Consider the following 25,274-nt stretch of genomic DNA (forward strand, 5'->3'; position numbering starts at 1 on the left):
TGTTTTAGTTTTATTGCATTTGTTTCAAATCTTTAACAGATATCAATATTTTTTCAAAAATGAGAGAAATAGAAATTCTATAAATAGTACTCAATATCATGATCGATATTTACCTCGTAATATGCACTCAATTTCACAAAATATATTATCCTCTGTACTTAAAGTGTAATTCACAATGACTTAGGATTTCTAAGGACTGAATTTAATATACAATAGTATAGGGAGTATAGATTTTTTAAATGTTAAGAGATCACCAAAAACATCTGGAAAATTCACAAGGAATCACACATGAATTTTGAAACTATAAGGGACATTAGAGACTTTTATTAACAAAATTAACACTATTTTTTACATTGTGCTATACAGTATGCCTTATAGAAATACATTTCATTTCCATAAAACTTTGTAGGAGAAATAAAGCTTTCCATACTTTACAATATGTCAATAAACATGTATTGGAGAAACACGGATATGGAAGTAGAATAAATGGGTGGGCACCTATTAAATAATTATAAAGCGGCATATAAGAGACTAGAAGAAGAAGCATACCAACTTAGATATTTAGGAATGTCAAGATTTTACCTAGTTACTCTTTAGAGTGTCTTTTTTTTTTTTTTTTGCCAGAAGAAATGTTTCATTTACTTGAAGAAAATACTACTTTATGGACCACATCTTTGAAAGCTTGTTTTACTTGCTGGTTTCTCAGAGTGTAAATGAAGGGGTTCAGCATGGGGGCAACAGAAGTATTGAGAATAGCTACTCCTTTGGTCAATGATGCCCTTTCTTTTGCAGAAGGATTAGCATACATAAATATACAGCTCCCATAAGAGATGGAAATGACAATCATATGAGAAGAACACGTGGAGAAAGCCTTTTTTCTCTGACTGGCAGATGGGATTCTCAAAATAGTTCTGATTATATACAAATAAGATAAAATCACCAAGGCCAAAGTGAATAGCAAGGCAACTAAAGCAAAGTAGAAACCAATTACCTCTAGGAGCCACGTATCTGAACAAGACAGTTGTAAAAGGGGAAAATAGTCACATGCAAAGTGGTCAATGACATTGGAAGCACAGTAATCCAGCTGGAGTAGAAGCATAAGGGGTGGGAAAATGGTCAGGAACCCACCGAGCCATGCACAGAGCACAAGTAGGGTGCAGACCTTCCTGTTCATGATGGTGGTGTAATGAAGGGGCTTGCAGATGGCAACATAGCGGTCATAAGACATGGCAGTGAGAATGTAAAATTCTGTCACCCCCATGAAAATAAAGAAAAACAGCTGGGCTGCACAGTTGTTATAGGAAATAGTCTTATCCCTGGTGATAATTGCCCCCAGAAATCTAGGAATACATACAGTTGTAAATAAGATTTCTAAGAAAGAGAAGTTTCGGAGGAAGAAATACATTGGCGTCTGTAGATGAGAGTCCACCAAGGTTAGGCTGATGATAGTCAGGTTTCCAGTGACACTGAGTAAGTACGTGAGGAATAAGAAGAGGAAAATCACAATCTGAAGGTCAGGATCATCAGAAAGGCCTAGCAGGACAAACTCAGTGATCACTGTGTGGTTCATTTCTTTCTCTCTCTCCTTTTCTTCTTTTAAAGATATTTAGGTGGCAAGAGTATTAAAGGGAGGAGATGGAATGTATAATTCATGATTATCAATATCACCACCATTGATACAATTGTCAAATATATTCTATAATCCATGCTCATCTTAATTTCTTTTGTCTGTCTTGTTTGCATTTGATTGTAATACATATTTTCATGTTCTGTCTTATTTATTAGTTGTCTTATCTGAAATATAGCAGTTGATGTTTAGAAATTTTCATGCAATTACTCACATCATTAAAGATGGTAAAATCAGTACTTCTTGCTTTATCCAATTTATGTACTTCATTGTATTTTTGTAGAAAAATTATGAAAAATACGCACCTTTCTTTCTTTTCTGTCATGTATTTATTAAAAGATACCCCCACCTAAAAAAACAGAAATGAATGATCTTAATTCCATCACGAGGTAAAAGTGAAATTTAGAAGACTAAAGTAACAATCATCTGAGGTTTTATGATATGAGAAACCAATTAATAATTTTCTTAGCAAATAGCAAGTTATTAATTATTAATTTTAAATTAATTAGTAATTTTATCTGTATATTAATATTTTGTATACTTATCCAGATTATATTAGAACATTCCCTACATATCATGTAGTATTACATATGTACTTACTATATGATCAAATAACAGAGAATATGAATTAACTTACTTCTTGGCTTGGCTTGTAATTCCTTTGAAATCATTAATGTTTGACATCTTCTATGACTTGCTCAGAATGTGTATATAGAAACATTTTTATTTTTGAGCTTAAAGAGACATACAAAATTTATCTATTTTAAATTCTTCACTGAAGTACAAATTGAGAATGTAACTACTTGCCTCAGATCTTAGCAGCTCTGTCACCTAGGTTTTCCATTTGAATATTATTTCTTCGTTATTAGCTTTGTGAAAAGATGTTTGATTCTCTTGTAATTCTGCCTCACACTTATCTTTGACATGAGAACACTAATCCATGAGGATATTCCAGAAACATATAGTAAAATGTGTGCCATTTCTACTAACCTATTCAGCTAATTCCCAGCAGTGCTGGATATACTATGCTGTAGTTTTTTATTTTTGAGTTTATGACAATCCTCCCTTACATTTTACATTGTCAAATTTGTGCTGTGAAGAATAGAATGCAAATCATCATTTTTCTGCCAGACCCCGGTGAAGTTCACTATAATCAAATTTGATTTGCTTTATCTCTATGTTATGATGGCTCAAAGAAAACAGCTCAGGAAATAAAAATGGAATGTAAGAAACCTGAAAAAATGTGGAAATAATATCATAGTCCTCTTCAATAATGTCAATCTAAAAACTTATGAAAACAGTAAATAGAGGACTGAGAGGGATATAGCATCATTGTGTTAAGAATGCAGATTCTTAAACTAGATTGGCTTCCCTCCACTTGCACATTTAGCTCAAATTTTCAAGTCTGCTTGTTTTGACCTCAAAAGAAAGTTGTTCATTGATCTCCTGGGAACAAGGCCAAGTCCAGGCCAGATCTGTGCTATATTTATAGACCATGAGGGATTTCCGAAAGCCATCCTTGCATTTCTCAGTAGCCTTTTAGCTCTCCTCTATTGTGACTCTCCCTTGAGAACGGTTGTGTTCATCTTTGTATCCCACAAAAGACCTATAATGTTAACTTCTACAAAATAATTAATTTCATTAATCAGAAACTCTTAAAATTTCATAAGTAATAAAAACAACTGGGCAGCCCAGTTGGCTGGCTCAGTGGTTTAGTGCCACCTTCAGCACAGGGTGTGAACCTGGAGGCCCGGGATCAAGTCCCATGTTGGGTTCCCTGTATGGAGCCTGCTTCTCCCTCTGCCTGTGTCTTTCTCTCTGTGTCTCTCATGAATAAATAAATAAAATCCTAAAAAAAAAACCAACTGTGAAATCTTTCTACAAAAATAAAACTCTCAATCTAATTTATATTTAATCTTCTGGAAATATACCCTTTTTGTTGTTGTTTATCTTTAGGGTAATGTTGAAGCATCAAGAAGCAAGGCCATTTCATAACTCTAAGTTAAATAATAACTGTTACAATGCACATATCACACTCACATTGAAAAAATATAACATGGGTTAACTAATTTAGTCCTCATTACAAATAGCAATATTTAATTTCAGTTTCCCTTTTGTCCATCTTATTTTTCATCTTAGCCTTTATCTCAAGTAGTGCCTTCTTGCATGCTAATTTAAGGCAGCTCAGAGCAAGCCGTCCTGCATTCTGGTTAGGCATCCATTAACCTGGATCACATAGCCTAAGGGAGCTCATTGCTCTGTCATAAACAAGACTGCAGACGCATGATGGAGTTAAGATTATCATTACTCCTACAAATAGATATGACATAATAACTACTTAATATTAAATAAACGTTATGTATCTAAATAAATTGTGGACATTGCTGCTGTGAACACTGTGGCGCAGGGGTGTCACTCTTACACTGCACCTGAATCTTTGGGGTAAAACCGAGTAGTGCAATTGCTGGATCATAGGCTAGCTCTATTTTTAACTTGTTAAGGAACCTCCACACAGTTTTCCAGAGGGGCTTCACCAGTTCACATTCCCACCGACAGGGCAAGAGGGTTCCCCTTTCTCCATATCCTCTCCAACATTTGTTGTTTCCTGTCTTGTTAATTTTCACCATTCTCACTGGTGTGAGGTGGTATCTCATTGTGGTTTTGATTTGTATTTCCCTGATGGCCAGTAATGTGGAGCATTTTCTCATGTGCTTGTTGGCCATGTCTATGTCATCCTCTGTGAGATTTCTCTTCATGTCTTTTGCCCATTTCATGACTGGACTGTTTGTGTCTTTCCTGTTCAGTTACATAAGTTCTTTATAAATCTTGGATATTAGCCCTTTATCTGATATATCATTGCAAATATCTTCTCCCACTCTGTAGTTTGTCTTTTTTTGGTGATTGTTTCTCTTGCTGTGCAGAAGTTTTTTATCTAATTAAATTCCAACAGTTTATTTTTGCTTTAGATTGCCTTGCCTTCATAGATGTATCTTGCAAGAAGTTGCAAGAAGTTCAAAAAGGGTGTTGCCTGTGTTCTCCTCTAAGATTTTGATGGAATCTTGACTCATATTTAGATCTTTCAGCCATTTAGATTTTATCTTTGTATATGGTGCAAGAGAATGGTCTAGTTTCATTCTTCTGCACGTGGCTGTCCAATTTTCCCAGTACCATGTATTGAACAGACTTTTTTTTTCAGTGGATAGTCTTTCCTGCTTTGTTGAATACTAGTGGACCATAAAGTTGAGGGGCCATTTCTGGATTTTCTATTCTGTTCCCTTGATCTATGTGACTGTTTTTGTGCCAGTACCGCACTATCTTGACCAGAGCTTTGTAGTACAACCTGAAATCTGGCATTGTGATGTCCCCAGATCTGTTTTTCATTTTCAATATTCCCCTGGCTATTCGGGGCCTTTTCTGATTCCACACAAATCTTAAGATGATTTATTCTAACTCTCTGAAGAAAGTACATGGCATTTTGATAGGTATTGCATTAAAAGTGAATTGCCCTGGGTAGCACTGACATTTTCACAATACTAATTCTATAGTATTAATATTTTCACAATATTAACTCTTCCAATCCATAAGCATGGAATTTTTTTCCATCTTTTTGTATCTTCCTCAATTTCTTTCAGAAGTGTTCTTTGTTTGTAGGGTATAGATCCTTTACCTCTTTGGTTAGGTTTATTCCTAGGTATCTGATGCTTTGGGTGAAATTATAAAAGAGAGTGATTCCTTAATTTCTCTTTCTTCAGTCCCATTGTTAGTGTATAGAAATGTCACTGATTTCTGGGCATTGATTTTGTATCCTACCACGCCGCCAAATTGCTGTATGAGTTCTAGCAAGTGTTCTAGCAAGTGTATGTACAACTCTTGTTTCTTTGGAGATGTTGTGCTTAAAGGATCTGTCATTTGCAGAAAGGGCCATGTTGAAATCTCCCAGTATTAGTGTTTCTTTATCTAAGTATGTCTTAACTTTCCTTATTAATTGATTGATGTACTTGGCAGCTCTCACATTAAGGACATAAACACTCATGATTGTTAGATCCTTTAAGTATGATATAGTGTCCCTCTTCATCTCTTACTACAGTCTTTGGAATAAACTTTAATTTATCTGATATGAGGATAACTACTACTGCTTTACTTTGAGGACCATTTGAATGGCAAAAGTTTCTCCAATCTTTCATTTTCAGCCTGTAGGTGTCCTTTGGTCTAAAACTAGTCTCTTGTAGACAGCAAATAGATGGGTCTTGCTCTTTATCCAGTCTGAAAGCCTTTGCCTTTTGATGGGATCATAAAGCCCATTCACGTTCAGAGTTACTATTGAAAGATGTGAATTTAGTGTCATCATAATACCTATTCATCCCTGTTTTTGTGGATTATTTCTTTGGGATTCCTCTTTCTTTTACACAGTCCCCCTTAATATTTCTTGCAGAGATGGTTTGGTGGTCACATATCCTTTAAGTTTCTGCCTTTCTTGGAAGCTCTTTATCTCCACTTCTGTTCTAAATGAGAGCCATGCTGGATAGAGTATCTTGGCTCCATGCTCTTCTCATTTAGGACCCTGAATAGATCCTGCCAGCCCGTTCTGGCCCGCCAGGTCTCTGTGGAAAAGTGTGATCTTAATCTAATAGTTCTTCCTATATAAGTTAGGGATCTCTTGTTTCTTGCTGCTTTAAGGATTTTCTTTTTATCTTTGGAATATGCAAGTTTCACCATTAAATGTCGAGATGTTGAACACATTTTATTGATTTGGGGGGAGAACCTCTCAATCCCCTGGATATGAATGCCTGTTTCCCTCCCAAAATTAGGGAAGTTCTCAGCTATGATTTGTTCAAATATGCTTGCTGGTCCTCTGTCCTTTTCGACACCCTCTCAACCTCTATTATATGTAGATTTTTCCTTCTAAGGCTGTAATTAATTTCCCTTAACCTTTCCTCATGGTGTTTTAATTGTTTTTTTTTTCTTTTTTCCTCACCTTCCTTCCTGCCATCAACTTGTCGTCTATGTCACTCACTCTTTCTTCAACCTCTTTAACCTTGGTTGTTAGGGCCTCCAGTTTGCATTGCATCTCACTTAACTGAGTTTTCATTTCAGCCTGATTAGATCTAAATTATGCAGTCATGAAGTCTTTTGAATCCTTTATGTTTTTTTCCAGAGCCACCAGTAGATTTATAATTGTACTTCTGACTTGGCTTTCTGACATCGAATTTAATCCAAATTCTGTAACTCTGTGGGAAAGAGTACTGTTTGTGATTCTTTCGTTTATGGTGAGTTCTTCTTTCTAGTCATTTTGCTCAGTGGAGTGTGGCTCTATGAGTCGCCGGCATCAAGAATATCAACCATGAAGGGGCAGGGCAAGATTGCAGAATATTAGGGTCCTGAAGTCACCTGTCCAAACATATTATGGTCTTATTCATTTGGGAAGTATAAAAAATAGTGAAAAGGAATAAAGGGGAAAAGAGAAAATGAGTGGGAAATATCAGTGTGGATGACAGAACACAGAAGACTCCTAACTCTGGGAAATGAGCAAGAGTTAGTGGAAGGGGAGTTGGATGGGGGTTTGGGGCAACTGGGTGATGGGCACTGAGGGGGGCACTTGGCGGTATCAGCACTGGGTGTTATGCTATATGTTGGCAAATTTAACTCCAATCAAAACAAATAAAGAATGAATATCAACCACGAAAAGAAGTAAAATATTAAAAAAAGAAGAATACCCACTATGACCTAAGTAAATATCACCCTAGATTATTCTACTGAGGTCAGAGACCCGAAATTGCAAAGATCAGAAAGAAATAAAACAAAAGGACCACTAAAGTGAAAAAAACAATCCATGAGCATGGAATATTTACCATCTCTTTGTGTCTTCCTCAATTTCTTTCAGAAGTGTTCTATAGTTTTTAGGGTATAGATCCTTTACCTCTTTGGTTAGGTTTATTCCTAGGTATCTTATGCTTTTGGGTGCAATTGTCAATGGGATTGACTGCTTAATTTCTCTTTCTTCAGTCTCATTGTTAGTGTATAGAAATGCCACTGACTTCTGGGCATTGATTTTGTATCCTGCCACGCTGTGGAATTGCTGTATGAGTTCTGGGAATCTTGGGGTGGAGGCTTTTGGGTTTTCTATGTAGAGTATCATGTCATCGGAGAAGAGGGAGAGTTTGACTTCTTCTTTGCCAATTTGAATGCCTTTAATTAAAAAACAAATTTTAAAACAAAGTAGTAAAAAACAAAATGCCAAGAGTCCTAAAGAAGAAGAGGAAAGAAAAGAAAAAAGAAGAAGAAAAAAAGGGGGACTGGGAGATGGTGGTGGTGAAGAAGTTGTAGTGGAGGGAGAGTACAGTCTACCTGAGGTTTTCTAGAGGGTGATCATCTTGGTTCTGAGTATATTAAGTTCTGTATGTTAGAAGATGTTCAGTCCAAAATTTATATAAGCCAAAAATACTTGGAGAAGGCCCCAACATTGACCACCAAAACATAAATGAGATAAAAGAGGAGGGGCAGAATGGGAATGAGGAATCTCACATGATGAACCAGCATGGTATACCACTTGGTTCTGGGTGCATGTTGGTCATTTTTTAGAAGGTATTAATTTCCACCATTGCAGAAGAACATGAGGCAGAGAAAACAAAAAACACAAAACACTAAATCATTTCTTGTATATCTCCCAAAAGTAAGTTGAGTATGTTGAAGAGAATCTAGAAGTTGAAAATATATCTAGGACCTATAATTGTAGAAATATGAAAGACAAAAAAGAAGAATCTTAAAACTGAAGAGGCGGTAAAATATTGTACTTAAGATAGGATAAGGAAAAAATGGAAATTTACAGTCTGATATAAAAATGAATCGTCCTGGAAAAAGGAAGAGAAAAAAAAGAGGGGTATCCTCTGGTTCTATATACTGTAAACCCCTTGACATCCCCTGGAGCTTTCCAGCACTGCTGGCCCCAGAACTTGCTCTTCCCCTGTCCTTCCAGCTGGTCTTCTCAGGGAGGGGCTGCTCTGCAGATTCTCAGATGTGTGTAACCGGGGGAGCTGCCTTGCCCCCCGCCAGGTGCTGGGCTCACTGAGGCTGTTGACTCCATGAGCCCTCTGTTCCCTGGGGCCCTGCCCCTCCCAGACACAGGGTGATACCAGGAGGAACAACCACACTGGTGGGGCCAGGTCTCCAGCCCTGGAGGGAGGGAGGGAGGGTGACAGAACATGAGAGACTCCTAACTCCTAGAAATGAATAAGGCGTAGTGGAAGGAGAGGTGGGCAGGGGTTGGGGTGACTGTGTGATGGGCACTGAGCAGGGCACTTGATGGGGCGAGCAGTAGGTGTTACGCTATATGTTGGCAAATCGAGCTCTAATAAAAAATATACAAAAAAAGAATCTAAAGGTAGAAATCTGATTTGTGAATATATTAAATGCTTACAGAGCTGACGACAACATCAGTGACTTAATAGGAAGGTCTCTAAGTTTTCAGTCTGACAAATATCAGCCTAAGTTACAAAATGATAAGTCTAATATTCTTCAGTTATGTACAGAACATTTTTTTCACTCATATGTTTATTTGTTGTGTATCAAAATGCTAACTGCTCTGTGCCAAAGAGGGCAACCAGTAAAAATCAGCTGAAGGCAAGAATAATTTGAGAAAATACTGGGAAAGAAGTTGGAAAGGATTTTTATGTGGCAAAGCTCTAGTAGAATTATAGGTTTGGTCATGGCAATTGAAGTCATGTCAGTTGCTTTGGTAGATGGATATAGAAACACCTTGTGCCATAACCACTCCTCATGTGGTTCCAATTTATCCAGGAAAAAAAAAGCTTCAAGCAGATAATGAAACTGAGTAAAGTTTCAGTTAGCGATAAGGGAAATATTCTTAGAAAAAAAGGATACCTTAAAGTTTATGATTTCATTGCCCGCAGGGTAAGGAAGTGTGCTATGAATAAATCTAGTCCAAAATATAAAGTAAAAGGATAGTATGCACTTAAAAATCATAAAAAAATATGTTTCACTTGAACTATGTTATTTTAAATAATCCCTAAAACATTATTTTTCTAAAATACAGGTCATGACCACTTAGTAGAGTATAAAGTCAATTTGATGATATTTGCATTTATTTTTCATGAGATAAATTAGAATAGAAAGCATCAGAGAGCAAGGTAGATAAATATTCTTTTTTGGAAATGTTTTGTTTCACTAACATGCATGTGTCTATTTGTGTGTGTATGTATATGTGTGTGCATATACATTGGACTACAATATAAAATGTATATTTTGCCATTTGTTGTGGTCAAAATATTTGAAAGCTGAGTTTCAAAGCTATCCAATGACATGTCGGCAGAGCTGAGAGCGTGAATTTTCAAAAAGAATATTTACTATCAAGGAAAACAAAATACATATAAAAATACATTCCTTGGCTTTTCTAAACAAGTCCATTGTGACCTATGTTTTTCCACCCTCTTCTCAGATCCTGAGTCCCTCAGTTTTATGTGCAGATTGGATAGAAGTCAGGACCCAGGACTGAGAAACCATACATCATTAAGTAGTTTCATCCTTCTGGGATTGACCAATAACCCTCAAACACAGATTCTTATTTTTTACATTTCTACTTATCACCTACATGTTGGGTGTAACTGGAAACCTGACCATCATCATTCTCATAGTAGTGGATTCTCACCTTAAAACTGTAATGTACTTTTTTTCTCCAAAATCTTACTTTCTTAGAAGTCTCATTCACTTCTGCCTGCATTCCTAGATTCTTTTTTAATTTAAATTTATTTTTTATTGGTGTTCAATTTGCCAACATATAGACAACACCCAGTGCTCATCCCGTCAAATGTCCACCTCAGTGCCTGTCACCCAGTCACCCCCACCCCTCACCCACCTCCCCTTCCACCACGCCTAGTTCGTTTCCTAGAGTTAGGAGTCTTTCATGTTTCTGTCTCCATTTGTGATATTTCCCACTCATTTTTCTCCTTTCCCCTTTATTCCCTTTCACTATTTTTTATATTCCCAAAATGAATGAGAACATATAATGTTTGTCCTTCTCCGATTGACTTATTTCACTCAGCATAATACCCTCCAGTTCCATCCATGTCGAAGCAAATAGTGGGTAATTGTCATTTCTAATGGCTAAGTAATATTCCATTGTATTCATAGGCCACATCTTCTTTATCCATTCATCTTTCCATGGATACCAAGGCGCCTCGCACAGTTTGGCTATTGTGGACATTGTTGCTATAAACATTGGGGTGCAGGTGTCCCAGCGTTTCACTGCATCTGTATCTTTAGGGTAAATCCCCAGCAGTGTAATGGCTGGGTGGTAGGGCAGATCTATTTCTAACTCCTTGAGGAACCTCCACACAGTTTGAGCCATATATTACACCAAATGAACCTAACAGACATCCATAGAACATTCCATCCAACAGCAGCAGAATACATATTTCTCTCAGAGGCATACAGCATATTCTGCAGGATAGTTCTCATGTTAGGGGTAAGAGCCACCAAGTCAGTTACATGCATGCGTTGATCCTCCAACTTCAGCTCAGATTTATCAGTTCTCAGCTACTGGGATTTATGAAAATCTGGCACTGCTGAGTATTGTAGAAAGGTAGGGGTGATCTCTGGACTTATAAAATGGTGGATACTAAGCACAATACACTCAGATTCCACAGTCCTCATAAGCAGAATGACATCTTTCAGTCTACCAAGTTCTGTTCATGTTTTGAGTATGAAAGAGCAGTAGTGGACTTATGAAATAGCAGTAATTAATGAATATATGAATGATAATTAGTTCTACCTTAATAGGACCCATGGATGAACTACATGATTAGTAGAACAAAATAAACTTTCGTTCTCCTAATGATTAAAAGAAAGCATTTAAGAATAATCAGATAGATGGGGAAGACTAACAAGTAGATCATACGAGTATGCCCTACAACAGAAATCATCAGATGTCCCCCAGCATTTCAACAATATAAAAAGAACATAGTGAGAATCTGATTGCCATTTTATCATTAGACTTTTTTTCCCCTGCCACTAATACTATTATGATTGCATTTCTTACCTGGGGACATTGCCCCACAGGTGCTGGTTAAATTTTTTTCTTTGTTTTTCTCTATTTCGTTTGGTTTGCCAAAGTTAAATTTACTGTAGATTCACTAGTGCTTCTAATATAGTCACTAAGGACGTTTTCACTGTTCACTTAATTGTTCCCTGTGCACCAATAAGGCCATGCCATTTCTATTAATGAAAATTTATAGAGCAAATCATTTCTTTGCACAGAGAGGTCAAACCATTTTGATTTCCATAGTCAGGGAGAGTTGCTAGCATTTTCTTGCCATGTTTGTCCATCCTTTCAGTTAAAGAATTCAGGAAAATATTATTTCATAGCTCAATGAAAGATAGGAACTCTCATTGACCCATGTTAGACTTGGTGATGATAAGAGCAAAGGATGCTATTCTCTATGCCCTTGCATATTACCTTGCATTTGCAGCCTCTCCTACCCAGAAGAGCATGTGGAGTTTCAAAGTATACCAAAGTTAACTCAAAATTATAACCACTAGCACCCAGTGTTTCTCAGATTCAAGAAACAACTTTAGATTAAATTTCCCAAAAAGTGATGAGGAACCACCAGAAAGTAAGTATGAAGTGTTTGTCATTTTTGTGCCTAAATGTTTGGGAGCTAGACCCATGGAAGGTGTATAAAAGCTGTCCCTGAAAAAAGGCAGTGAGTTAATATATTTCTACTAAAAAATCTGAGTACAAGACATGCTTAAATTTTCAGAGACGATTCGAAAAGTAATTGCTGAGTTTCCATTTAGTTCTATATAACATAATAATGAATCTGAACATGATTTTTAAGCAGTGTTCTTGGAAAATATCAGAATTAAGAATAAGACTAGCTACAAACACAACTGGAGAGTGTAGTCACTGTTGTGCTATAATGAGAAGGGCCAAAACAAGGATATCAAAAATTATTTCTCCCTTTTTCATAAGATGTTAGAATATAAGGGCTACAAATAACTTCAAAGATGCATCTAAAACATCCTGTTAAATGATTATTTAACTTATCCTTGAACATTTCCAGTCCATCTTGGGCTGCTTCAGTCCTAAAAAGAATCCATAATAATTAATGTCATGCTAATTAGATTAAACTACATTGTAGGATTTGGAGACTCTGATATTCACTGTTTTTTTACCAATACGTTCAATCCAATAGCACAAAAATGTAAAAATAAGTACATCTGTTATTAATTTAAAATATTATAATGTTTAGAAAATGTGGGACACCTGGGTGGCTCAGTGGTTGAGCATCTGACTTGGGCTCAGGGCGTGATCCTGGAGTCCCAGGTTGGAGTCCCACATCAGGCTCCTTACTGTAAAGTTGAGTCTTTCTAATAAAGGTCATGTGGAAGCTGCCAAAAAAACTATTAATTTTATGATTTTGCTCCTTATATGTTGAGATATGACAAGCAAGTAAAATTGAATTTTGAAGAATATTTAATAACATGAGGAAAATACATCATAAGTGCTTGAAAATAATTGAATGGATAAAGTGAGGTTAAATGAGAAAAGCATCAAATGCTATTTTCAATACAATATTATTTTATAAAATATAATAAAACAAGTAAATGTTCATTTACTAGGCTCATATTTTATTATGAAGGATTCAAACAAGTAATGTTTGGAGGAAACATTTAAGGAAAAAATAATGGGGCAATGGGTAGCCCAGTTGGTCAAGCATCTGACTTGATTTCAGCTCAGGTCATGGTCTTGGGGTCCTGCTCAGCGGGAAGTCTGCTTGAGATGCTCCTCCCCCTGCTTGCTCACTCTCTGTCTAAAATAAATAAATAATTTTTAATAAGTAAAGGGAAAAATAATAAATAACAACTCTCCATAATTCAAAATTATCCTTGATAGCAGAAAGTAAAATAGACATGGCCTAAAACTTCAATATTTAATATAATTTCTTTGTGCTAGTCCTTCTTCTTAAAGTAGTCATCCAATGAATGTGAAGGTATTTACAAATTTTATTTCAGCCATTTCTTCTGAATTTAGGGCACAAGATTATATATTTTATGATACGTAATGGTGCTCCATCCAGTGATATTAATTGGGGTGTCAGTGTATTGGGCAACATGAAAATAAGTGTGGCTCTTAGGAAATTTTCATGTCTTAGTCCAAGAAAGCAATCTTGAATCAGCATGCATTATTTATTTGCTGACACTCTTTATCACATAAGTCTAGGTCAGCAGCCTTCTATTATGGTGCAACTATAATGCCTGTCACACTGTGGCAACGCTTCTCAATGGAAAAAAAAATGATGCCTTCTCTAAGCACAAAGGGAAACAACGCTTAAGACATTTTGTGAGGAATATCTTAGAGCAGCACACTAAAAGAACATTTATATTACAATATAATTGGTGACTCATGAGATTTCATTCTAGTCATTTATTGAAGAAACCCAGATGCCCCAGACATACTTTTTGTCTAGGAAACATAAAAAACTAACATTTTAATTAACTTGTGATTATTAGAATGGTCTAAAGATAAGCAATTGCCCAAAATCCTAAAATTATCGATTTCCTGGAAACACTTTAATTTTAATCCGGTTTGACCTGGGTCAGTAATTCCAGCTCTGACACTTCTTAGTATTGCCACAATTGCTGGGAAGGGTACATGAATAGGTAGGGAATGTGAGAAATGAGAAAGTACTCAGTGGCTTCCTGGAAGGTGCTGACAATCGTTTCTTTGACAGGATCTTCAAAAGAAGCATCACAGGGAGACAGTTTTGTAGGGAAACTCAAAAAGATGGTTATTTTTCAGTTTTTAAGAATATCCACACCTAATAACCAGATTTCTTTATTCTCCGTGTCATATTTAAGCCTTCTTAAGCATTAATACCTGATAATAACTGTCCTTTGGGGAAATAAGTACAGGCTGAGTCTACCCTTGGGCCAGAGTGCTGAGGACCACCAATAGGGATAGCAATTCCCTTGGCATTCCCAAGTCTTCAGAGAATGGAACAAAGGCAAAGAAGTCAACTCCTCACCCAAGTGGTATTCCCTTATGTCTGATCACCCTGAAGGATCTAGATTTTATGTTATTAATGTAGATGGCAAGTAGACTTAGAAGGCATTTGGAAGCTGAAACATCTATGTGTAAGCTACACAACCGCAATATGGATCATGGAAGCCTAAGGACAGGACTCTGTTCTCTGGGAAGGACATCATAACATCTCACTTGTCATTATTCTGGGAAGGCTTGGGATGGGTGGGATGCTAGAGAACAGATGGATGTTGAAAGTGGAATTCAGGAGAGGAAACAAAAGAAGACTGATCAAACTGATACAGGAGAAGGACAAAGACTCGAATATTTCAGTCTATTATAAAAAGAGAGAAAAGAAGAAATTCTGGAGAAATATGAGACTCAAGAAATTTCATGGTAACTCTGTAATACTGCTCCCATTCACCCACACAATAGAGACTTTTCCAGGATTTTGGGGAGATTAAGTAATTATTTGAAGGAACGAGTGTTGCAAAGCATGGAAATAATACAACTAAGCCACTGGTGGTATTATACTATTATAGCCTATGAGAATGACTTGCTGATATGCTGTCCTGACAGGTAGGAAATAAAAATTGTATACATATTTTTTCTATTTATTAACATTTATGAATTTCCTACTGTACACTGAGGACTAGAGATACCAAGATGGCTGGCCCTAATCTCAGGAGACTGTGAAATCCTTGTCGTATTTTCTGTATACTTTAAAATTGGTCTTATAACTGGAGTGGAAATTAAGTTTCAGAGGGATGTTTTCTATAAACCATATTCTGAAGACCAAGGTAGAACAGAGTCCAGGGAAATGAAGCATGATGCAATCACTTCTATACCAGATTACTGACAATCAAATAAAAGTTCTAAAATAAGCTTCTACTAGCTTGCTGGACTACTTTTCTCTAAATAGCTTATTGATATATTACTTTTATATTCTATTCCTCAGATTCAAGGTTTGTAACTTAATAATACAGACTCATTATATATCTGAAGTCAGTAATGAAAAATCATTCTGCAATAACATTCATCCTATTAGGATTAACAGATGATCTACGACTACAGGTTTTTCTTTCATTATTTCTGTTTTTCACCTAAATTTTCACTGTTGCTGGAAATCTAATCATTATCCTCCTCACTCTTGTAGACTCTCACCTCAAAACACCCATGTACTTTTTCCTTCGTAATTTTTCCATCTTAGAAATAATATTTACAACTGTCTGTGTTCCTCGATTCTTATACAGCCTGACAACTGGGGACAAAAGTGTTACCTATAATTCTTGTGTCATCCAATTATTTTTTGTTATCCTTATTGGAGCAACAGAATTTTTTCTTCTAACTGCCATGTGCTATGACTGCTATGTCGCCATCTGCAAGCCCTTGCACTACACTATCATCATGAATGAAAGGGTATGCACCATTCTTGTTCTTTGCTGTTGGCTGATTGGGTTAATTGTCATACTCCCACCACTTAGCCTGGGAGTTCAGCTAGATTTCTGTAACTCCAATCTCATTGACCATTTTGGTTGTGATGCATCTCCTCCCCTGAAGATTGTATGCTCAGACACTCAATTTGTAGAGCAACTTGTTTTAATCATGGCTGTGTTGACCCTCATAGTCACATTAGCCTGTGTATTTGTGTCATACACATATATTGTCAAGACCATTTTAAGACTCCCTTCAGCTCAGCAAAGGAAAAAGGCTTTCTCCACTTGTTCTTCCCATATGATTGTAGTTTCCGTCACCTATGGAAGTTGCATCTTCATTTATATCAAACCTGCAAAGGAAGGAGTGGCTCTTAATAAGGTAGTGTCATTGCTCAATACCTCAATCATCCCTTTGATGAACCCTTTCATTTATACACTACGGAATAAGCAAGTCAAACAAGTCTTTAAGGACTCAATTAAAAAGATGGCATTTCTTTCAAAGGATTAGAAAACTAAAAATATTTTTAAATTAAAAATATCCATTGTTACTTCTCATTTTACCATGATTACATAACTCTTATGATCTATTCCCATAGATGTTCCATAGGTTTTAGTTGATATAAATTAGCTGTCATGAAATTCTTTTAGTGTGCATCTTACTTCCTTCTATATCATAATGTGTATCCAACACCCTGGAGTCTATTTGAGCTTGAGTCTGTTATTAGGTATCAAGCAATGAGAGAAGGTGGGGTGAGTCTTGACCAAGTTCAACATTATCCTGCAAGAAAATTACTTCAAAACTTATATATTTTTCAAGCAACAGGAGATCAAACCCTTAAGAAGGATAATAAATGTCTGCTTTTCTGAGGCTTTCAGTAAAATCTACTCACATGTGTCCTTAAGTAACCCCTGGAGATTATGGATTCAATTTGCAACCACATGATTAGACTTGGGTTGGTTTCAAAAAGTTTCAATCCTGTAGTTATAGGAGATATAGGATTTATTTTAAGGAAGTCAGAGTTTTCTAACTCCTTTTTCCATACCTTGAGATGGAAATTTAAAATTGTGAGACAGTCACTTCTCTTTCTCTAAGTTCTCCAGATACTTCAAAATAACCAAAGTTATAGCTCTCATATCCCACTAAAATATTCAGTGATAGTAGCTACTTGATAAAAGCAAGCCATAATGGCAGTACACACTCAAGAGATGACAAAACCCATCTACTAATATGAGGACAGCAAAGTATTATGGGTATTTCTACAAATAAGCATTTAATGGGTGTTTGACTTGTCTAAGCTAGACTGCAAGATCTTGGATAGCATTTCATCTCCTACCTTCCCTGCTATTCCTGCTATCAATATCTACCAATAATAATAATAATAATAGTAATAATAATAATAATAAACGTCTATTAGGTAGCAAAAAGTACTACTCATTTTGTAAGGTGAGGGACAAAACATACAATGTACCCAAATAAAAAGATTTATAAGAGAAAATAAAATTTAACCATAACTAAAGAAAATAAATGTTTACAGGAATATTTAGAATAAGCAAATAAGCAAGTTATGATTATTAATCTCTCTAGATTTTCAAAAACTAGAACTTTACAAAATGTTTTATATTGAGGAAAAGGGCACAAAAGTATAATAAGCTCAAGATAAAATGGGGTAACTGGGAGCATATATTCTCTTCCAATTCAAACCACTATAAATTTAAGCCAACATTTTCCAGAAACTGACATCAGGCACAAAAGGGAAGTGATACCTGAGAGGTGATTACTTCAGCTTGCTTTCTGAAGATAGTGGTGGGCAGACCCATGCAAAGTCCATCAGTCTGGCAGAGTTAAGAAGATGTAGGTGGTACTTCAGAAAGTACCAAGAGATACCACTCTAAAGTTCATGAGAAAGAATACCAAGAGGTGGAATAGGCATAAAAAAAGATATCTGGTGATCTACAGATGGCTCCATCATGAGCATTCAGCTGAATACTGGTCAGGAGACCCGGGATCAAGTCCCATGTCAGGCTCCCTGCACGGAGCCTTCTTCTCTCTCTCTCTCTCTCTCTCGCTCTCTTGCTCTCTCGCTCTCTCTCTCTCAAATAAAAAAAGAAAAAGAAAATGTCATAATTTACTGGGTATTATTCAGAAAGATTTGCCTCAGTTTGGGGAAGGAAATGACTAGGCTAAATGCTACTCTAGTCCAATCGAACACATATGAACACAGAATCTGAAAGGACAAAACTGTTTTCAAGCAATTCAAGTGATACCAAAATAAAGCTAAAGAATCTTCATAGGGATAAAAATACATCCAGCATTCAAGAAGGCAAATTCATAAAGCTTGACATAATTAAAATTCACCAGGCATGCAAATAAGCAGGAAAATGCAACTTATAATGAGACCAAGCTATACAAATAGAACTCAAATGTAAAAGATAATATAATTAAAACAAAATACAGTTAAAACAGTAATTACTGCTGAGGAGGGGCAAGATGGCGGAAGAGCAGGGTCCCCAAATCACCTGTCACCAAAAAATTACCTAGATAACCTTCAAATCATCCTGAAAATCTATGAATTCGGCCTGAGATTTAAAGAGAGACCACCTGGAAAGCTACAGGGAGAAGAGTTCGCGCTTCTATCAAGGTAGGAAGATGGGGAAAAAGAAATAAAGAAACAAAAGGCCTCCGAGGGGGAGGGGCCCCGTGAGGAGCCCGGCTGAGGCCGGGGCGAGTGTCCCCAGGACAGGAGAGCCCCGTCCCGGAGGAGCAGGAGCTGCACCAACCTTCCCGGGCGGAAAGGGGCTCGCAGGGAGTTGGAACAGGACCCAGGAGGGCGGGGATGCCCTCAGGCTCCCTGGGACACTAACAGACACCTGCGCCCCAGGAGAGTGCGCCGAGCTCCCTAAGGGCTGCAGCGCGCACGGCAGGACCCGGAGCAGCTCGGAGGGACTTGGGAGCGGCTCCATGGAGGGAGCTGCGGGGCGGGAGCGCGAATCCCACAGCACAGGCCGGAAGCACAGGGCGCCGGACACAGCCCAGGATCCGGCCTCCCCCAGGACAGGCAGAGGCCAGGAGGGCCCAGGACAGCAAGGATGCTCCTGCCCCGAGCTGAGCAGATCAGCGGCCCCGCCCCGGAGCCTCCAGGCCCTGCAGACGGAGAGCCGAGAGCCCCGAGCCCCGAGCCCCGTAGTTCCTGCGGGGGCTGACTCCAGGCTTCCAGAGCTGCCATAGCAACTGCAGATATTCCTCCTGGGGCCTCACGGGCTAAACAACCCCGGCTGAGCCATGCAGCAGGCAGGGGCAGAACAGCTCCCCCAAGTGCTAACACATGAAAATCAACACAACAGGCCCCTCCCCCAGAAGACGAGCTGGACGGACCAGTTCCAGGGGAAGTCAAGGGACTTAAAGTCTACAGATTCAGAAGATACTCCCCCATGTTTTTTTTGTTTTGTTTTGTTTTTCTTTTTTCTTTTCTTTTTGATTTCTGATTGCATCTCCCAACCCCCCTTTTTTTCACCTTTCTTTTTATTTCTCTTTTTCTTTCTCTTTTTTTCTTTTTTCCCCTTCTTTTTCTTTTTTCTCTTTCTCTTTTCTTTCCTTTCTCTCTTTCTCTCCTTTTACCAATACAACTTGTTTTTGGCCACTCTGCACTGAGCAAAATGACTAGAAGGAAAACCTCACCTCAAAAGAAAGAATCAGAAACAGTCCTCTCTCCCACAGAGTTACAAAATCTGGATTACAATTCAGTGTCAGAAAGCCAATTCAGAAGCACTATTATACAGCTACTGGTGGCTCTAGAAAAAAGCATTAAGGACTCACGAGACTTCATGACTGCAGAATTTAGATCCAATCAGGCAGAAATTAAAAATCAATAGAATGAGATGCAATCCAAACTAGAAGTCCTAACGACGAGGATTAACGAGGTGGAAGAACGAGTGAGTGACATAGAAGACAAGTTAATGGCAAAGAGGGAAACTGAGGAAAAAAGAGACAGACAATTAAAAGACCATGAAGACAGATTAAGGGAAATAAATGACAGCCTAAGGAAGAAAAACCTACGTTTATTTGGGGTTCCCGACGGCGCCAAAAGGGCCAGAGGGCCAGAATATGTATTTGAACAAATCCTAGCTGAAAACTTTCCCAATCTGGGAAGGGAAACAGGCATTCAGATCCAGGAAATAGAGAGATCCCCCCCTAAAATCAATAAAAACCATTCAACACCTCGACATCTAATAGTGAAGCTTGCAAATTCCAAAGATAAAGAGAAGATCCTTAAAGCAGCAAGAGACAAGAAGTCCCTGACTTTCATGGGGAGGAATATTATGGTAACAGCAGACCTCTCCACAGAGACCTGGCAAGCCAGAAAGGGCTGGCAGGATATATTCAGGGTCCTAAATGAGAAGAACATGCAACCAAGAATACTTTATCCAGCAAGGCTCTCATTCAAAATGGAAGGAGAGATAAAGAGCTTCCAAGACAGGCAGGAACTGAAAGAATATGTGACCTCCAAACAGCTGTGCAAGAAATTTTAAGGGGGACTCTTAAAATTCCCCTTTAAGAAGAAGTTCAGTGGAACAATCCACAAAAACAAGGACTAAATAGATATCATGATGACACTAAACTCATATCTGTCAATAGTAACTCTAAACGTGAATGGGCTTAATGACCCCATCAAAAGGCACAGGGTTTCAGACTGGATAAAAAAGAAGGACCCATCTATTTGCTGTCTACAAGAGACTCATTTTAGACAGAAGGACACCTACAACCTGAAAATAAAAGGTTGGAGAACCATTTACCATTCAAATGGTTCTCAAAAGAAAGCAGGGGTAGCCATCCTTATATCAGATAAACTAAAATTTACCCCGAAGACAGTAGTGAGAGACGAAGAGGGACACTATATCATACTTAAAGGATCTATCCAGCTAGAGGACTTAACAATCCTCAAAATATATGCCCCGAATGTGGGATCTCCCAAATATTTAAATCAATTAATAACCAAAATGAAGAAATACTTAGATAATAATACACTTATACTTGGTGACTTCAATCTAGCTCTTACTATACTAGATAGGTCTTCTAAGCACAACATCTCCAAACAAACGAGAGCTTTAAATGATACACTGGACCAGATAGATTTCACAGATATCTACAGAACTTTACATCCAAAACTCAACTGAATACACATTCTTCTCAAGTGCACATGGAACTTCCTCCAGAAGAGACCACATACTGGGTCACAAATCGGGTCTGAACTGATACCAAAAGATTGGGATCGTCCCCTGCATATTCTCAGACCATAACGCCTTGAAATTAGAACTCAATCACAACAAGAAGTTTGGAAGGACCTCAAACACGTGGAGGTTAAGGACCATCCTGCTAAAAGATAAAAGGGTCAACCAGGAAGTTAAGGAAGAATTAAAAAGATTCATGGAAACTAATGAGAATGAAGATACAACTGTTCAAAATATTTGGGATGCAGCAAAAGCAGTCCTGAGGGGGAAATACATCGCCATACAAGCATCCATTCAAAAACTGGAAAGAACTCAAATACAAAAGCTAACCTTACACATAAAGGAGCTAGAGAAGAAGCAGCAAATCGACCCGACACCCAGCAGAAGAAGAGAGTTAATTAAAATTCGAGCAGAACTCAACGAAATTGATACCAGAAGAACTGTGGAACAGATCAATAGAACCAGGAGTTAGTTCTTTGAAAGAATTAATAAGATAGATAAACCATTAGCCAACCTTATTAAAAAGAAGAGAGAGAAGACTCAAATTAATAAAATCATGAATGAGAAAGGAGAGATCACTACCAACACCAAGGAAATACAAACGATTTTAAAAACATATTATGAACAGCTCTACGCCAATAAATTAGGCAATCTAGAAGAAATGGACGCATTCCTGGAAAGCCACAAACTACCAAAACTGGAGCACGAATAAATAGAAAACCTGAACAGGCCAATATCCAGGGAGGAAATTGAAGAAGTCATCAAAAAACTCCCAAGACACAAGAGTCCAGAGCCAGATGGCTTCCCAGGGGAATTCTATCAAACGTTTAAAGAAGAAATCATACCTATTCTACTAAAGCTGTTTGGAAAGATAGAAAGAGATGGAAAACTTCCAAATTCATTCTATGAGGCCAGCATCACCTTAATTCCAAAACCAGACAAAGACCCCACCAAAAAGGAGAATTACAGACCAATATCCCTGATGAACATGGATGCAAAAATTCTCAACAAGATACTAGCCAGTAAGATCCAACAACACATTAAGAAAATTATTCACCATGACCAAGTAGGATTTATCCCCGGGACACAAGGCTGGTTCAACACTCGTAAAACAATCAATGTGATTCATCATATCAGCAAGAGAAAAACCAAGAACCATATGATCCTCTCATTAGATGCAGAGAAAGCATTTGGCAAAATACAGCATCCATTCCTGATCTAAACTCTTCAGAGTGTAGGGATAGAGGGAAATTTCCTCGACACCTTAAAAGCCATCTACGAAAAGCCCACAGCAAATATCATTCTCAATGGGGAAGCACTGGGAGCCTTTCCCCTAAGATCAGGAACAAGACAGGGATGTCCACTCTCACCACTGCTATTCAACATAGTATGGGAAGTCCTAGCCTCAGCAATCAGACAACAAAAAGACATTAAAGGCATTCAAATTGGCAAAGAAGAAGTCAAACTCTCCGTCTTCGCCGATGACATGATACTCTATATAGAAAACCCAAAAGCCTCCACCCCAAGATTCCTAGAACTCATCCAGCAATTTGGTAGCGTGGCAGGATACAAAATCAATGCCCAGAAATCAATGGCATTCCTATACACTAACAATGAGACTGAAGAAAGAGAAATTAAGGAGTCAATCCCATTTACAATTGCACCCAAAAGCATAAGATACCTAGGAATAAACCTAACCAAAGAGGTAAAGGATCGATACCCTAAAAACTATAGAACACTTCTGAAAGAAATTGAGGAAGACACAAAGAGATGGAAAAATATTCCATGCTCATGGATTGGCAGAATTAATATTGTGAAAATGTCAATGTTATCCAGGGCAATTTACACGTTTAATGCAATCCCTATCAAAATACCATGGACTTTCTTCAGAGAGTTAGAACAAATTATTTTAAGATTTGTGTGGAATCAGCAAAGACCCTGAATACCCAGGGGAATTTTACAAAAGAAAACCATATCTGGGGGCATCACAATGCCAGATTTCAGGTTGTACTACAAAGCTGTGGTCATCAAGACAGTGTGGTACTGGCACAAAAACAGACACATAGATCAATGGAACAGAATAGAGAACCCAGAAGTGGACCCTGAACTTTATGGTCAACTAATATTCGATAAAGGAGGAAAGACTATCCACTGGAAGAAAGACAGTCTCTTTAATAAATGGTGCTGGGAAAATTGGACATCCACATGCAGAAGAATGAATCTAGACCACTCTCTTGCACCATACACAAAGATAAACTCAAAATGGATGAAAGATCTAAATGGGAGACAAGATTCCATCAAAATCCTAGAGGAGAACACAGGCAACACCCTTTTTGAACTTGGGCACAGTAACTTCTTGCAAGATACATCCACGAAAGCAAAAGAAACAAAAGCAAAAATGAACTATTGGGACTTCATCAAGATAAGAAGCTTTTGCACAGCAAAGGATACAGTCAACAAAACTAAAAGACAACCTACAGAATGAGAGAAGATATTTGCAAATAACGTATCAGATAAAGGGCTAGTTTCCAAAATCTATAAAGAACTTATTAAACTCAATAGCAAAGAAACAAACAATCCAATCATGAAATGGGCAAAAGACATGAAGAGAAATCTCACAGAGGAAGACATAGACATGGCCAACATGCACATGAGAAAATGCTCTGCATCACTTGCCATCAGGGAAATACAAATCAAAACCACAATGAGATACCACCTCATACCAGTGAGAATGGGGAAAATTACCAAGGCAGGAAACAACAAATGTTGGAGAGGATGCAGAGAAAAGGGAACCCTCTTACACTGTTGGTGGGAATGTGAACTGGTGCAGCCACTCTGGAAAACTGTGTGGAGGTTCCTCAAAGAATTAAAAATAGACCTGCCCTACGACCCAGCAATTGCACTGTTAGGGATTTACCCCAAAGATTCAGATGCAATGAAACGCCGGGACACCTGCACCCCGATGTTTCTAGCAGCAATGTCCATGATAGGCAAAATGTGGAAGGAGCCTCGGTGCCCATCGAAAGATGAATGGATAAAGAAGATGTGGTTTATCTATACAATGGAATATTTCTCAGCCATTAGAAACAGCAAATACCCACCATTTGCCTCAACGTGGATGGAACTGGAGGGTATTATGCTGAGTTAAGTAAGTCAATCGGAGAAGGACAAACAGTGTATGTTCTCATTCATTTGGGGAATATGAATAATAGTGAAAGGGAATATAAGGGAAGTGAGAAGAAATGTGTCGGAAATATTAGAAAGGGAGACAGAACATAAAGACTTCTAACTCAGGGAAATGAACTAGGGGTGGTGGAGGGGGAGGAGGGCGGGGGTGGGGGTGAATGGGTGACGGGCACTGAGGGGGACACTTGACGGGATGAGCACTGGATGTTATTCTGTATGTTGGTAAATTGAACACCAATAAAAATTAATTTATTAAAGAAAAGAAAAAAACAGTAATTACTATACTTTGTATATTGAAGAAGAATCAAGAAAGATTGAACATATTAAGTAAAAAAGAAAAAAACTAAAAAGATCCAAATCAAACTTATAGAGATGAAAACTATACTTTATAAGAAAAATATAGATAGAATAGTTGTATCAATTAGAAAATAAATAAATAAATAAATAAATAAATAAATAAATAAATCTTAAAAAAACTCCATGAAATAGAGACCAAAACTGTGGAACAGATTAACAAAACCAGGATTTGGTTCCTTGAAAGAATTAAAAAGATAGATAGACCATTAGCCAGCCTTAGTAAAAAGAAGAGAGAAAAGTCTTAAACTAATAAAATCATGAATGAGAAAGGACAGAGCACCACCAATACCAAGGAAATACAAATGATATTAAAAACTGATTATGAGCAGCTTTACACCAATAAGTTAAGCAATCTAAAAGAAACGGACCCATTTCTGGAAAACCACAAACTACCAAAACTGGAACA

General features: G+C 37.6%; 1 protein-coding gene and 1 pseudogene across 1 annotated transcript; one reads left to right on the forward strand and one right to left on the reverse strand.

Moving 5' to 3' along the window:
• Positions 1-634: 634 nt before the first annotated feature.
• Positions 635-1,570, reverse strand: LOC129511879 (olfactory receptor 6C3). The gene has a single exon (XM_055328988.1). The coding sequence runs from the start codon at positions 1,568-1,570 to the stop codon at positions 635-637; it is 936 nt and encodes a 311-aa protein (XP_055184963.1).
• A 14,104-nt stretch (positions 1,571-15,674) lies between these two features.
• LOC129512122 (olfactory receptor 6C2-like) lies at positions 15,675-16,607 on the forward strand (annotated as a pseudogene).
• Positions 16,608-25,274: the final 8,667 nt, after the last annotated feature.

The sequence above is a fragment of the Nyctereutes procyonoides genome, unplaced genomic scaffold (assembly GCF_905146905.1).
Source record: "Nyctereutes procyonoides isolate TBG_1078 unplaced genomic scaffold, NYPRO_anot_genome, whole genome shotgun sequence".
Classification (NCBI taxonomy): Eukaryota; Metazoa; Chordata; class Mammalia; order Carnivora; family Canidae; genus Nyctereutes; species Nyctereutes procyonoides.